General features: G+C 25.5%; 2 protein-coding genes across 8 annotated transcripts; one reads left to right on the top strand and one right to left on the bottom strand.

Annotated features, from left to right (window-relative positions):
- Positions 1–617: 617 nt before the first annotated feature.
- Positions 618–11,968, top strand: LOC119669528 (CCR4-NOT transcription complex subunit 7). Of its 7 annotated transcripts, none has more exons than XM_038079492.1 (5): positions 629–949; positions 4,065–4,294; positions 4,693–5,054; positions 6,389–6,806; positions 11,526–11,964. In XM_038079492.1, the coding sequence occupies exons 3-5, from the start codon at positions 4,696–4,698 to the stop codon at positions 11,649–11,651; spliced, it is 903 nt and encodes a 300-aa protein (XP_037935420.1). In that variant the 5' UTR covers positions 629–949; positions 4,065–4,294; positions 4,693–4,695; the 3' UTR covers positions 11,652–11,964. The 7 variants fall into 7 exon arrangements, with proteins under 7 accessions (XP_037935428.1, XP_037935394.1, XP_037935420.1 ...); XM_038079484.1 differs by having other exon boundaries at positions 4,681–5,054; XM_038079500.1 differs by lacking the exons at positions 4,065–4,294; positions 11,526–11,964 and adding an exon at positions 7,048–7,140 and having other exon boundaries at positions 618–949; positions 4,681–5,054.
- Positions 11,969–12,913: 945 nt separating this feature from the next.
- Positions 12,914–15,392, bottom strand: LOC119669519 (GATOR complex protein NPRL3). The gene is made up of 3 exons (XM_038079437.1): positions 13,729–15,392; positions 13,511–13,666; positions 12,914–13,434 (listed from the first exon to the last, which is right to left on the bottom strand). The coding sequence occupies exons 1-3, from the start codon at positions 15,186–15,188 to the stop codon at positions 13,107–13,109; spliced, it is 1,944 nt and encodes a 647-aa protein (XP_037935365.1). The 5' UTR covers positions 15,189–15,392; the 3' UTR covers positions 12,914–13,106.
- Positions 15,393–15,720: the final 328 nt, after the last annotated feature.

Here is a 15,720-nt window from a genome sequence, read left to right as displayed (position 1 = left end):
TTCTTAATTACTAATTAAAAGAACTAATCAATTTTAATTATAAATTAAAGAAAAATATTAAAGCTTGTCAATTTATTTAAAATGAAAATTTGCTATAAATAATAGAATATTAAAAAGATATAATAGTAAGATGTAAATAAGATAAGTTGAAATTGTTACAAATATGTTGCTTACTGTACTGAAGCACTTACCGTATTGTAACAATTAATTTGAAAATTAAAATACTTGATAATTTTTGATAGAATACCATTCAGAATATAATGGAATGTTGCCTTTTTTATTCTACAGATTCAGAAAACTTTTTGGTACATCAGTAAATAATTAAAATCGATAGCAATATCATAATGAGCCATGACTTCAGCTCAAGTGTGCTTCAGTGCAAAAGGCTGCCACTCCTACCCAATCGTTAGAAAATACTAAATGGTAAAATTATAAAAATACTTTTAAGCAAATGGAATATGTAGAGGTATAGAATCATTATTTAAAATTTTTATATAATTTTTGACGTTTAATATAAAATACAATGTTCAAAACTTATTGTTTAATATATTTTGTATTGTCAATAGAAAAAAATTTTGGTTAAAAAATGTATGATATATTTACACACCAATTTTAATCTTTGCAATACAACCCTGCGTGTAGAATTTTTTCCCTCTACTTTTTGTGTTTACTAAACACACGCCATCAAAATGTATGTGTAATGTCTTTGATCGGCAAGAATGTATGACAGAAAACACGGCAGTCTTTAAAATATAAATTTTGGAAAAATATGTAATGTAATTAAAATTTTAAGTAAAAAAAGCGAAATTCATGTATAGTTAACAAATTATAAAAACCCCCAAAAAAGACGTTAATATATTCTTGAAAATCCGTAAGGAAAGAGCTGAAACCGTGTTAATCGCTAAAGAAAATTAGATTTTCTTGGTTTTTATACTAAATTATGAAATGGGTAAGAAATGTTTGTGCTAAAAATATTACTATAATTCTAAAAGAAAGCTTTAAGTGTAAATATAAACGTAATATAACTAAAATGGAGTTTTTAAACAGATGTAGTGATTCTAATTATAATGATTTTATTTATGTGCAAAAGTGCAAGTTTTCAATTAAAATAAAAAAAATTGCGCATGGAAATACAATTCCAAAAAAAAAAAATGTTTCAAGGACAACAGAAATGCAGTATTATGCACTTATATTAAAAGAAAATTTTAAATATGTAAACTCTATACATACATAAACGTGCACACAATGGTTTTGTCATTTTTGCAATTTCCTTGCAATAATTTCAGTCTCATACAAATGTATGTTTAGACTTATTCTATTAGTGAAAAATGGTGAGGAAAGTTAATATTTTATATTTTATTGGGAAAATGTATTTGTGTGAATATATGAAACATATTTTGTTAAATCAATTATTGTGGCGAAATTTCATAATTTTTTCAACTTAACAATTGATTATAGTATTTTTAACCAAAATTTAATAGTTATGATGACAATAATAATTTATGCAATCAGTTTTATGCATTCCCTGTACAGTTATAACGGTTTTTTTTTAACAATATAATCGAGTTAGCAGTGTATTTAATCTTCGTTTCTTAAAATGAAGTATTCCTTAAGTAATAATACTAATACTACTGCGCGATCAATAACTGTGCATATATATTCAATTTTAAACGAACTTTTATAACTGTTATTAAAATCCTGGACATTAACACCTTCCATATAGCATATTTTGACACTCAACTTCTTTTATATTTCCGCCAATATTAAAGAATCTTAACTTTTTGATATCATACACCCAAAACCATACAAACTTATATGGAGAACTATTTACCATATATCTCTCCTCATTACCAAATGTGATATAGTACCACTAGACACCACTGACAAAAAAATGTCAAAAAACATCAATTATATTGTGTAATACAGTGAATACTGGAATCCGTTAACTTACAAAAGATATCAGCAACAAAAGTGTCGACGTTTTAGAGGCAGCGGTTACTCGCACCCGAGGCACTTATATATGGCGACCAAGTAACTGTTACCATATAACAGAAATAAAAAAATTTGTAACCAATGTCGAATATCAGACAAACTGATTATTAAACCGCATCAGTAGTCAGAGTTTCAAACTACAATATCATATGACCTCATATATTCATGCACTTCACATACCTAGTACAACACAAAGAAATAAAAGGTTAAATAATGATTAAAATTAAAAAATAAACCTACTTACCAAGTATTTTCATTTTTAGTGCGATAAAAAAGTATGCTCCAGTAACAATGCGTAATTACAAGACAGCATTGATAATATTGATAATATATAATATCAATCAATATAACGATAATATTTTATATCCAAAGGAATGATTCTACAATTTATAACAGTAGTACGTCTTTAATAGGTACATAGTGCTCTATTTGAATAGTCTACTCCTCATATAGATAGATACTCGTCTTAATAAATAATACTTATTTCTTTGTAGTAAAATCCTTGGTATACCAGTGATCCCATAATCAAATTTTCATAAGACTTTCCAATCACACACACCCTTTTTAATAATATATCTTCAATAATATATCAATTGCATATTATTCTCTTCACCTTAGAATAACAACAGTAGCAATAATTTAATTGTGTTAAAAGTAGTTAAAAAATTAACAATGGCTTGGGAATTAAGCTTTAACTGGTAATCTATAAGAAATATTTTCAAGTAATATTGCAACTTCATTGTACATTTCTTAATACCTTTTAGGAATAAAATATATTTTTAATACATATTATTTTCATACAACTTTTACTGACTACATCAGCATAGGTATATAATAATATTCTATTGAGATCATATATCACATTGTAACAATTTAAACCTATTGTATCGAATAGGGTTGATTATATCAATATGCGTTGGAAGTGTGCCCAAAACCCAAAAGATTTTTCGTTTTTTTTCCTATCTAATCTATTTTGTAGAGATCTAGTGATTTCAGATTTTCAGATAAATTCATAAGTTATTTGTCACTGCAGTGTTGAATAAGTTTAGGTTTTAAAAAATATGCACATAATTTATATTCAGTTTGGAGCCTCATCTGACCATTTCATTACTTATTTAGTTATCTTCAATATCTATATGTCCATAAACTCAAGAAAAAGTAACATTTTGATGTTCATGACGTTCAGTAATGATGCGCCACATTTTATTACAATCGTCGATTTGGCCGTTTTGTGTTCGATTGTTCTCATAGCTGACTGAAAGCCGAGGATAGCGATAATGACTCTCATCTGCATAGATAGTGATTATCATCTGCATAGATAGTAACTATCATCTACATAGATAATAACTATCATCTACACAGATAGTGACTGTCATCTAAATAGATAGTGATTGTCATCTTACATAGGCAGTGACTGTCATGTACATAGACAGTGGCTATCATCTATATAGATAGTGACTTATCGACTGCCTATGTAGGTAGTGACTATCTTCTACATAGGCGGTAACAATCATCGATATGGGTAATGACTATCATCTATATCGACGTAAATGGTGACTATTTATATATAGGGTGACTATATACATTAAAAGTGACTATCTATATTTATAATGAATTCTTTTTAAAGTGCATTGTCTTGTTCTCAAAATCAGTACCAGTACCAGGAAGTGGGTATGACTATCCTACCTCGTACCAACTCTGCATAGTTTTATTGTGACAAAGTATAAGAAATTTCATAGAGGTGATATAAATATCAGTGACCCATTTTATAAATAGCTCCAACTTTTATTTGCATTTTTTTAGCTTCGATCATTCAATTGGTTGATTAATGGAATCATTAAATATTAATATTAATTTATTATTTTATTATATAATTGTCTAAAAAAATTACCATATTTTTTTTTTATTTTGATACTTCTTGCTAACATTTCTAACGTAAGTCTCATAGTAATTATTAATATATATAGCTACACTAATAAATTCTGAAAATGAGTACAATTTTCATATATTGGATAATCTAGAAATAAAATATAATACTTTCATTTAATAGAAACTTATGATGTTTTTTGCAGGCTTTATTTACAACTTCGAAGAATTTTATATTTATTTGAAGAGTAAAAATTTTTCAAATGAAATATCAATTCTCAAATAAACTCAACGTTTTGTATAAATCCGCAGTAAATCAGATAACTTTGAAAATACATTAAAATTGAAACTGTTGAAATTGTTGTAACAAAATAAATATCCAAACTGTTGGCTTTAAAGCAACGTGGCTGAAGCACCAAAGCAGTCAAAAGCTGACGTAAGTAGAGCTGCCCGCCAAGACCATGCCAGCAGCTCAAAGCCATGTTAAATGTTATATCAAATTTTACCCAACAAATTTTGATTTTATTTGCATTTTTCTTTTTTTTCGTTTTCATAAAAACATTCAAAACAGATATATATATATATAAATATATTGCACTTCTTTTTTTTTCTCAAACGAAATTCTAGAATTTTGCTTTATTTTTTTCTTTTATAAATTTTTTTAGTCATAAACACATTTAACTTTTTAGTTCAACCAGTAACCATATACGATTTGTGTTCCTCTTTAATTTAACAATTATATTATTTTTATTAGAAATTACATTTTTAATACAAAGAAATAACTTAACCACACCTATTGATATTAATTTTCTATTAAAAAAGTTTCACCCACAGGCGATGCCTTCTGCTATAGGTGGTACTGGACACGGTCCAGCCGGTACACATAACATTAATATACCAAGCAATGAAGAATGTGGCATACGAGATGTTTGGAAACATAATCTTGATGAGGAATTTCGTACCATAAGAAAAATCGTACAAAAGTATCATTATGTAGCGATGGATACAGAATTTCCAGGAGTAGTAGCGAGACCAGTAGGTGAATTTCGATCAACAGCCGACTACCATTATCAGCTTTTACGTTGCAATGTTGATTTATTACGTATAATACAACTAGGACTTACATTTATGGATGATGAGGGTAAAACACCACCAGGATACTCAACATGGCAATTTAATTTTAAATTTAATTTAAGGTACATTATAATTATTAATAATTTAAGTTATATATAAAAAGGCGTAGCCAAGGGTGGCTAAAACTGTGCCCGAAGTAATATTTCTTAACATAAACAAAGTAACGTATGTACATATATATGTGCTACGGATGACTATCTCGGAATTACGCCCTTGTTTATAACCCTAAAATCTAAAGATTAATCGAATTATGCAATTCGAGGTTTCATTTGTTCAGAGAAGATATAGAATCCCCAAAAGAAATTTGAATTAAAATAATCTAAAAGTCATTTACCAATTACAATAGTTTTGTAATAATAATTTTGTTTTTTAACGGGCTAATTGGTCAGTAGTTAAATAATATACTTTTAAAAAAAATTTGTTTTGTTTTTTAAAAGATTTTATTTAAACCGATATTTCGACTATATTATATAATCATCATCAGGGCACATTGTACCGATATTTTCACTATATTCTATAGTCATCATCAGGTACATAGAGCCCTGATGATGAACATAGTGCATCAGGTACATAGTACATCAGGTTCATAATACATGAAGTAGTTAGTAGATCAGGTACATAGTACATCAAGTATATAGTACCCCAATGAAGACTGTAGAATAAAGTCGAAATATTGGTTCAAATAAAATCTTCAAGTTTTGCAAAATATTGTGCAGTAATGATTGGATTATAGTTATATGAGTTGTGTATAGTATGAAATTGATATTGCAGCGTAAAAGTTATTTTCATCAGCAGGTTACATATGTAATAGATTTCGATTCCGATTTGAGTATTCCTAATATTGCTTTATATACGTATTCTTTAAGATATTGTTTTTTAAACATATTAATCAGTATTCATATGACTATAATTTAAAGTGTTTGAAGATAACTAACTTACAGAATATTTCATATATATTTATTATATTTATATTAATTATATATATATTTACTATATATATATATATATATTTATTGTATATATATATATATTTATTGCATATATATTTATGTATTACTATCTTCCATTACCGGCTCCCCGAGATTAATTTGAAATCTCCTGGAAATATCGGTTTTCCCAAAAGTATTGTAAATTAACATTATTAGTATACAGGTTATAGGCTATATTTTTAGTAAATAATTAAATATTTACTTTATTGTTTATTTTATTACAATATTTTTTTCTCATTTTGGAATTCTGAAATAATTTTAAAAATTCCGGTATTGCCAGGATACCAGGCTATGTAAATAAATCGATGGAATTGAATTGATAACATTAACCTTTGGCCTCCCTTTCCTGGCTACGCCAATGTCAAATGTTAAAATATAAAATAATTGTTAGATAATTTATTTTTCAGTGAGGATATGTACGCTCAAGATTCAATTGACTTACTACAAAATTCAGGCATACAATTCAAAAAGCACGAAGAGGATGGCATTGATCCATTAGATTTTGCGGAGCTGCTTATGTCATCTGGAATTGTATTAATGGAAAATATAAAATGGCTTTGTTTTCACTCTGGCTACGATTTCGGATATTTACTAAAACTATTAACTGATCAAAATTTACCATCAGACGAAAGTGAATTTTTTGATCTTTTGCGATTATATTTTCCAAATATATACGATATTAAATATTTAATGAAATCTTGCAAGAACTTAAAAGGTGGCCTGCAAGAGGTTGCCGATCAATTAGAACTACGCCGTGTAGGGCCACAACATCAAGCGGGATCTGATGCGCTGTTGACTGGAATGGCATTCTTTAAAATGCGTGAGGTACACAATATAAAAGCTAATTTAGAATATTTAAGTAAAGAGAATTCAGTTATTTTTCACACCATCATTGAATGTAACAACAATAATCCTAATAATTCTATTAATGATGAGTAACTAACATTGTTTTTTTTTTTTGCTTTATATTAAATTAAATGCAAAATTATCATTTTCATAATATCCTTAACTTGCATTCAAAATCCTCATGCACTTTTCTTTTTTTTTTTTCAATTAATATTCAAAGCATATTTTAAAAAATTGCACTTTTGCGCTTTTATGAACTTCTGAATGAATTGGATTTTAAGAGCACGAATAACGTTAATTTTTAATTTGCCAAAATATTTAATTCGTAATTTAAATATGTGATATTATACTATATATATTTAATTGCAATTATTTAACAAAATTATAATAAATATATGTGTATATTATCATTAGCTATTAAGACCATCAAATTTAAAATTGTATATATTTTTATTATTTTTTTAATTAATCATTAGTGATTTATTTAGTGAATTTAATTAGTTTAATTTTTTTTTAATAATGTTCATTTTATATTTTGCTATGTATGTTTACAGAATTAAATTGCAATTTGGATTTTTAAAAAATTTACAATTTTGTGGGTGTTTTTTTTATTTTATTTTTTTTTTTTTTAAATATCATATTTTATCAATAAATAATGTAGTAGCTTTTATTACTGTTTTAATAAGGGTAGCTGAGTAGATTAGTAGGAAATGTACACAATATTGTATTAAATGATTGATTTAAAATTTTAAAAATGATAATATTATTATACATTAGCTTATCAGTTGACATAATTATTTTCTTATAGATTTCCATATAATTACAAAAATAGAATACAAAATCTCAAAAAGTAATAATTTTAATATAGATATTTAAGAAGAAGAAAATATTATTTGAATACGAGGAGTAACCGTTAACTCGAGCATTGAACTCGGTAATCGAATAACTACATTGAGTGCGTGGAGAGCGGTTTACGATAACAAAATCCGTAGAAGTTTGAAAATAAAACTGCATAGCAAAATTAAAACATATTCTAAGAGCGCAAGATATGAGAACCAGCAAAGAAAAAAATATTGTCAGAAAAATATTGTAAAATAATAACATGGCAAAGTTAAATATTTTTTAACTAAAAGCTATAGCAGCAGCGGGAACCTCAGCTGCACATCTGTTAGTAAACAGTGGTTGGTTTCACTGTATACACGCGGTAAATTGGTTCCGCGTTATAGGAGTATTCCCATATACCCCATATACACACGTGTAGAGGAACGTGTAGCTAATTATGAACTGTACAAATTCCCGCGTTATAAGGGCCGAATGCCCGATTATACGGGGGATTACTGTATTAATTTTTGACAGCTCGTTCGAAAGCTACGTTGTGTTCACGTAGCTACCGAACGAACTCGTTATTTAAGATCGTGATCGTACCTAGTCTTTGTATCTAATCTATTATTATTAATTAGTATTAAAAATATTCTAATAGATGTGATTTTTATTTTTACTTCAATTAAATTGAAATGTAAATTTTTCTAAAAATTATAATTATATAAATTATTTGTTTAAACTTTTTTCTATTATTGTAATTGTAATATAATTATAATTTATAAGTATAATAGATAAAATAATCATTTTTGCTTTTAATGAAATGGAAATGTTTATTTTTCTAACATTTATAACTGTAAAAAATTTTATATTTTATTTTATAAATTTTAAGTTTTTTAACACATAAAATTATACATATTAATTTGTGTTAAATATTTTAATTAACTGTAATGTAAATATTTTTTTAAAAAATTAGAATATAATTGAAATATTTAACACAAATTAATAAGTGTAATTTTTTATAATTCTATATGTTAAATAAACGACCTAAGCCCGGTAATAATCAAAAAACTTATTGTAAATTGGTCGTAATAACAATTAATTAATATATAAAATTATATATTTCAAATGTTTTCCTAGTAATAGGGATATTCAAACTGACCCTAGTAATTGATAATCTTTCAAGTGCAATTTGTTATTAACATTACCGCATACGAACAGATAAATCAACCTCAACATTATTATAAACACTGTAATTATTATTTTAAAGAAAACTTATTTTTCATAACAAAATATTATTTTTATTATTAGTGTCATTTTAATGAAAAAATATTTAGTTAATTTTAATATTTTATAATTGTTTAAAATGTTTTTAAAAAAACCATGTTATAAATTTATTTTTTATTATTAAAAATTTTGTAACAGTATTTTAATCGATTGTATTATTTTGAATTGAAACATAAAATCAGACCAAATTTTATATGTTAATTGTATTTTAATTTGAAATTAAATATACTCAAATATTGTTTCAACAAAAAAAATTAAATAATTTAAATGTTATAAATATAAGCGAAAAATGGATAATTTTAAAAACATATATAAAACACATTAGTAGTAGTCACGATCTATATAATCGAGTTAAATAGTATTTCTGTAGTTTACAACTGTAATCTGTTGTTGTCGCTGGGGCTATGTTGCTGTTTTACTCGAGCTCGTTACTTAATATCGTGAATACCACTAAATTTTTTATAGTAGAAATTCAAATTATTTGTGATATAAAATAAGGAATTATAAGTGTAAATAAATATCATAATGAAATTTAAAAGACATTGTGTTTTATTTTTGTTTTTAAAATTATTTAAATGTTTATTAAGCAAAATAAAAAATTGTAAAATAATTTTTTGTAATACATTTATTATAGTAAAGTTTTAATCTAGTATTGTTTATAAATAACTATTCTTATGTAACATATTATGCGTTATTAAAAAATATTAATAAGGGAAATAAATAGAAGTATAGTGTTATGAATTGCATTATGTGTACATTATAGAAGTGTATAATTAATAAGGAAAATAAGTAGGAGTGAATAGAAAATTTAATATAACATCATTAATTTATTTGTGTTCTATCAAGCTGTAGGTGAAATATAATTAAAATAAAAAATAAAAAAAAATTGATATTTAATAGCTGTTAGTATAAGAATATATTCATTTTTATATATTTGAATTTATTTTATTTAAATTTTTTTTATATATTTAAATAAATGAATTAACATCACATATCAATATTTATAAATATAAAATTTAATAAATTTAAATAATATATAAATTAATCAATAGTACATTAAAAGGTAAATAACTTTTAATTAATTTTAGACTGCATTTATTTCAATTTTAATATAAATAAATTATTATATTGAATAATTGTTAATATATTATTTAATTAATAGTATATTAAGAGATATATATTTGAATATATTTAAAATTTAACTTATTTTAAATTTCAATATAACTAATATAAAACATTAATTTTAATACATTTATAATAACAATAACAATCAACACAACATATATAAAAATAATATACATTTTGCAAATAATTTAATTAAAAAAAATACAATAATACACTATTTAAATAATAATGTGATAAGAAATACATATAAATTTTAATACAATTAAATTGAAACAGTACTTTTCATACAATTAAATTTAATAAAACTATATGTTAATCAATAAATAATGTATTGAAAAAATATAAACTTTAATATATTTACAATTTAATATATAATTGAATATATATAAATTAAAACAGTACATGCTACTGTTACATATAATTACATACTGTTACATAAATTAAAACAATATTATTAATGATGCAGTATAACATATTTATAGTATTATAAATATATATGTTAATGTTAATTTCATAATGTAATATAAAACAATTGCTTGAAAACTGTGATATTTAGAATATATTTAAACTAATAATTTGAATATTAATGAATTATTTTATAAAAAATATGTCTTGTAATAATTTAAATTTCAAAACTTTTTAAAAGAAAATAACATATATATATTAAACTTTATTTATATTGTGTAAATACTTATGAGAGTAGTTGGAGATATAAATAACATTTATAATCTTTAATTTCCTTTTTTTAAAAACTATGAATTCTTAAGATTTCTTCCTCAAATTTTATTTTATTAAAACTAAATAAAAACGAATAAAAGGTGTTTAAAGATCATAGCTTAGTTTTAAGTTTTGTTATATCTCTAATTGGTCATATAAGCATATACATTTATAAATAAAATTACTTATGTTACAAAATATATTTATTTTAGAATTATTCTCATTTTTGTAATATAATTCTATTTTTGTAATCTGTATTTATTTATTTAAAAATTTTTTAAAATAATATTGCTGATTAGAATTTCGGAAGAATGTTTATAATAATTTTAATAATTGTTAGATTTGCAATTAACTTCTTGAAAACTTATTTATTTACTATAAATTTATTTTAAAAAATTAACATATTTATGTATAAAATTAGAGAATGCTTACAAAACTGGTGAAAGTTATTAATTTTTTTATCATAATTTTGCATCTTCTTTTTAAAAATATTTTTGCTTAATTCTATTATTTTTTTCATAATTAATAAATTCCATATATCCATTTGTAGTTGTTGCATTGCCGTTTTGTCTTAAATTTTGTGATGTGCATTGGTTTGTAGTTTTTAAGTTCAATTGTATACACACAATATCACTTTTCCTGAAACAGTTTAACATAGTTAAGATTCTTCCCTCATTTTGGGTTAAAAAATAAGTAATAATTTAAAGAAACAATGAATAAATTAGGAAAAAACAATATGCTATGTTTTAGATGTTTTTCGAGGACAATATTGACAACGCTAAATACTGCGGCCACCTTTATGGCTTGGGAACATCCTTCATCGTTAATGGGACGAACTTTCACGAGAGTAATGGTGAAAATAATAGTGCAACGTGATTCATAATTTTAAAAGGGACAGCTAACACGACAAAGGTGATTAGATAAATAATATCGAGACGAGAAGTTTTGGACTGCGATGCAAGTGCAACAATAATTACCGCAAGAACAACAATTTAATACTAAAGTTTTATATTATTTAACTTTCCTTTTTTGCTATTGACAGTTTAAAAACATAAACTCTATTTATTTTGCTAAACCGTTTTAATCTTACATTTATATAAACACAAATTTTAACTAAATTATATTTACATGCATGTACACTCTTAGTAACAATATAAAAAATTTTAATTTTCTGTCTATGATTAAGTCCAATAACAATATAAAAAAAAATTCGAAAATAAAAAAAATTAAGTTTATGTGTAAGCAACAAATAAATATATATATGTATATGTACTTTAAAAAATCTGTTTTTAATTCAAAATCTTGTTTGAGACGACCAACGATAAACCTAGAGACACTATGTGAGTTTAAGAATTTAATTAGTTAACTTTTATTACAATTTAACAAAGCTATCAGATAAAAAACGTTATATTCTTATATGATAATATTTATCATATATTTAATTATTTTACATAATAATATATTATAAACATAATTCCAAGTTACTTATTACTATAAATTACTCGTTATAGAATCGAATTTATTTAATTATTTCGAAGCTATTTGGTTTAAAGCTTATTGGTATTGGAAATAATTAAAAATATTAAATTTAATATAAATTATATATTCGTAGAAAGACAGAGCAATTTTATTTTTTTATTTTTAAAAAAGATTTTTATATCGCATAAATGAAGCATATAAGTGTATACATTTTTTAAAGATTTATTTATAAACTATAAAAAAACTTTTAACTTGTGGCGACTTCTAGCTAATACGGTACAAATTTATTCTCAAAAGTTTTTATTTTGCGATTTGATTATGTACGTTAAATTGCGAAATATTATATAGATCCTCCTCTAGATATTATTATAACAAACTCAAGTAATTCGAGCTTACGGATCAAACGACTTCGAAAATAAAAAATGTTTGATTTACTGATTATTTCATTTTATTTTTTTTTTATATAAAATAAGTTCATTTAAAACACAAATAATTGAGCAAAATTATTTCAAGTAAATAAAGGATCTCCAGGAGGTGTCTTTTTTAAATTTAAATTAAGCACTATTATGGATTAAATCGTCAATATAATATTAAATACAATATAATAAAATATGATATATAGTGTAATAGAATATAATACAAAATAACACATTAACACTATTGTTTTAAGATATACTGCATAGCTTATTTAAAAAGTCTCTCTATACATTTACTTTGTATGTGCAACATATGATGTTTAATTAATCTTTAGTTTTAAACACAGTTTATATCACAAAATAACATATTCACCTCTTTTGTACGTAATTAAAAAAAGCCCAAATGACTGCGGCATTGAATTTAACATTTAAGAATTCATTTATGATACATCGATGCTATTGCTGGATCTTCTGTTTCATATATGATTAAAACATCTCGAAATTTATCTAACAACTGCAATAACTGAGAACGTCTCAGGTTTTCAAAATACATTATTTCTTCGAGATGATGTTCACTTTTAAAATAACCCGCTTGATAGAGTTTTACTAGGAGAGATAAATCGTCCAAATTCATGTAAGCAGGTATACGCGTGATAATATCGCGATCAGATTTATCAAACGCTTGCAACAGTTCTTTTATTTTAACTTCATCCTCAATGGAACCAATACTATCACAATTTTCTGTGCTCAGAGAAGCAGTCATACTTAAATTTTACAATTAAAATTTTTATTAATTTTTTTTTATAACGTATATATATTATTTTACCTAAAAGTACTTACCTAAAATTAGATTTATGACTTGATGAAGGCTGCGCAGCAATATTATCAGAAGCAGTAGAACCACATACCGAAAAATGATCTTCGGTAATAGAACGATGACTCGTTTGAGGTACGGGTAAAGGTTGACTTGACATACTTAATAATGAACCGGGATTACTATAATATAATAAAAAAAAATAGATTTTATTTTATTTAAATATTTTTTTTAACCAACTTACAGTTCCTCATCACTGACATTACCACTTCGTGTACTTAACATAAAATCTTCATTTTCAACAGCTGACGCGATTCCATCGTGCAATTCCATTAAAGATGAATTATCCATATCATCAACATCGGCATCAATGTCGTCTAAATCACCGGGCATAAACTGCACGTAAGTATGTAGTTGTAAGAGTAAATGATGTTGCAACATCCACAGTACCATTTGTGCCAGTATACCTTGTCTTGCTGGTTGTTGTAGTGGTGTAGTTAAATGACCGATAGAAGTTGGTAATGAGAAATCTGATATTACTTCGAACAACGACATGCCTGCAAATCTTGTAGAGAATTTCTCCACTAAATGAGACTTGGTATGCAATGGTGCATCAGGTGCTATAACATAAACATTTGTTTCGCAAAGTGGGTATATAATTGTGGCTTTCGCCCAGTAAACTAAATGTGATACAAGTTTGTAAACGTGTTCAATGCTTAAGTCAGCATCTGATGCCATGCTCTGTAAACTCATAAGTGGTGTGTACACCTCAACTAATTGCATCAACATACGTGCTCCAGATGGTGGCACACAATCAAGTAGTTCAACGAAATCAACCAGGAGCAACATGCCATGATAGGGTTTTAGTGAACGCAAGCAGATATCAATTGTCTCTGGATCAACCATACTACATTTTTTATGTAATTGATGCGCTTTTTGTGGTAAGCAAAAACTTAATGTGAGATTTTGGTTGAGAGTCGTAGTTAGGAGCCCAGTTGTGCACAAATCATGATAAATCGATTTTAGTGATTGTGCCAAACTACAATGCTCGGAAATTGTTTCAAATGCACGCTCCAAAGGCTGTTGCTGTGAAGAGATTTCGTCATGTGTGCGTGCCATTTGCAATATCTCTTCCGTAACATATCCTATTCGCTGTTCCTCAACTTTTAAAGCTAATCCAAGCCGTTTACTTAGCTCATAATAGCATTTAACTATTGAATAACTAGCTTGGGCATGTAATGCGAAAACAATATTAATTAACATTTGTGGTTGTTGTTTTACAACATTAGTTGCTGGTATTACGCTGTTTACAATATTCGTGGCTTGTGTGTTAACTGTCGAGGTAATATTTTGTCTATCTTTTCGTTGTATTAATGTAGGATGACTAACGAAACGTATGTCATTTACTTTTAGTTCGAACTTTTGATTGCACAACTTTTGTTTTACTGCAAATAGGGTCGAAAGTACCTCATCTGAAAAACCTTTACATACCATTGATTTTGGTATATTATAAGGTGGCGTTTGCAATAAGTCATCTGGATTATTTATTGAATATGGGTTACGCTTTTTTATTTCCTGAGCAGCTGCTACCGTACTCGCCGAAATACCATTTTTTCCAATGTTTTGATAAGGATATCGGAAAAGTAAGCGATCACCTTTGCTATCCATATAAACTAAAATGACTGCTATAGGATTGACTTCCATTTTTCAATATTTGAGTAACATTACAATCTTTTAAATGAATATGAATAAATTTCACAAACGTAAACATCGACGACCACCGCACTGATAATATAAATTTGTAAATAAAAGCAAAGTGTGCATTATTTTGCGTGGATTTACAAATGTTTCACTTGCAAATGTCAAAAACCGATAAAATCGAATTCTTCACAGAAAAGTTATCGTTGTATAAATGGCAACAAATATATATAATATTTAATTAATAGAATATATAATTTTTCTGCATGCAAGCAGTTATCGAATACCACAGTTAATGAACACCACGTTTATGAGTAAATAAAATTTAAGGACCAAATATATTACTAATTTACATGCACTTAAACATATCGCATACGTAAATCACGCAAGTCTAATAACTTGTATTAAGACGTCACTGTAAACACTTTTGAAAAAACAAAACATAACTTTGTTGATAACAAAATATCATCAAAATTTGTAAAAAAAACTTTGTTTTTAAAAAAATGTATTTTTAAAGATTTTAAAATTAATTTTTAAA

This window comes from Teleopsis dalmanni, chromosome 1 (genome assembly GCF_002237135.1).
Source record: "Teleopsis dalmanni isolate 2A chromosome 1, ASM223713v2, whole genome shotgun sequence".
NCBI lineage: Eukaryota > Metazoa > Arthropoda > Insecta > Diptera > Diopsidae > Teleopsis > Teleopsis dalmanni.
Note: the sequence above shows the minus strand (reverse complement) of the source record. Positions and strands in the feature narration are given on the sequence as shown.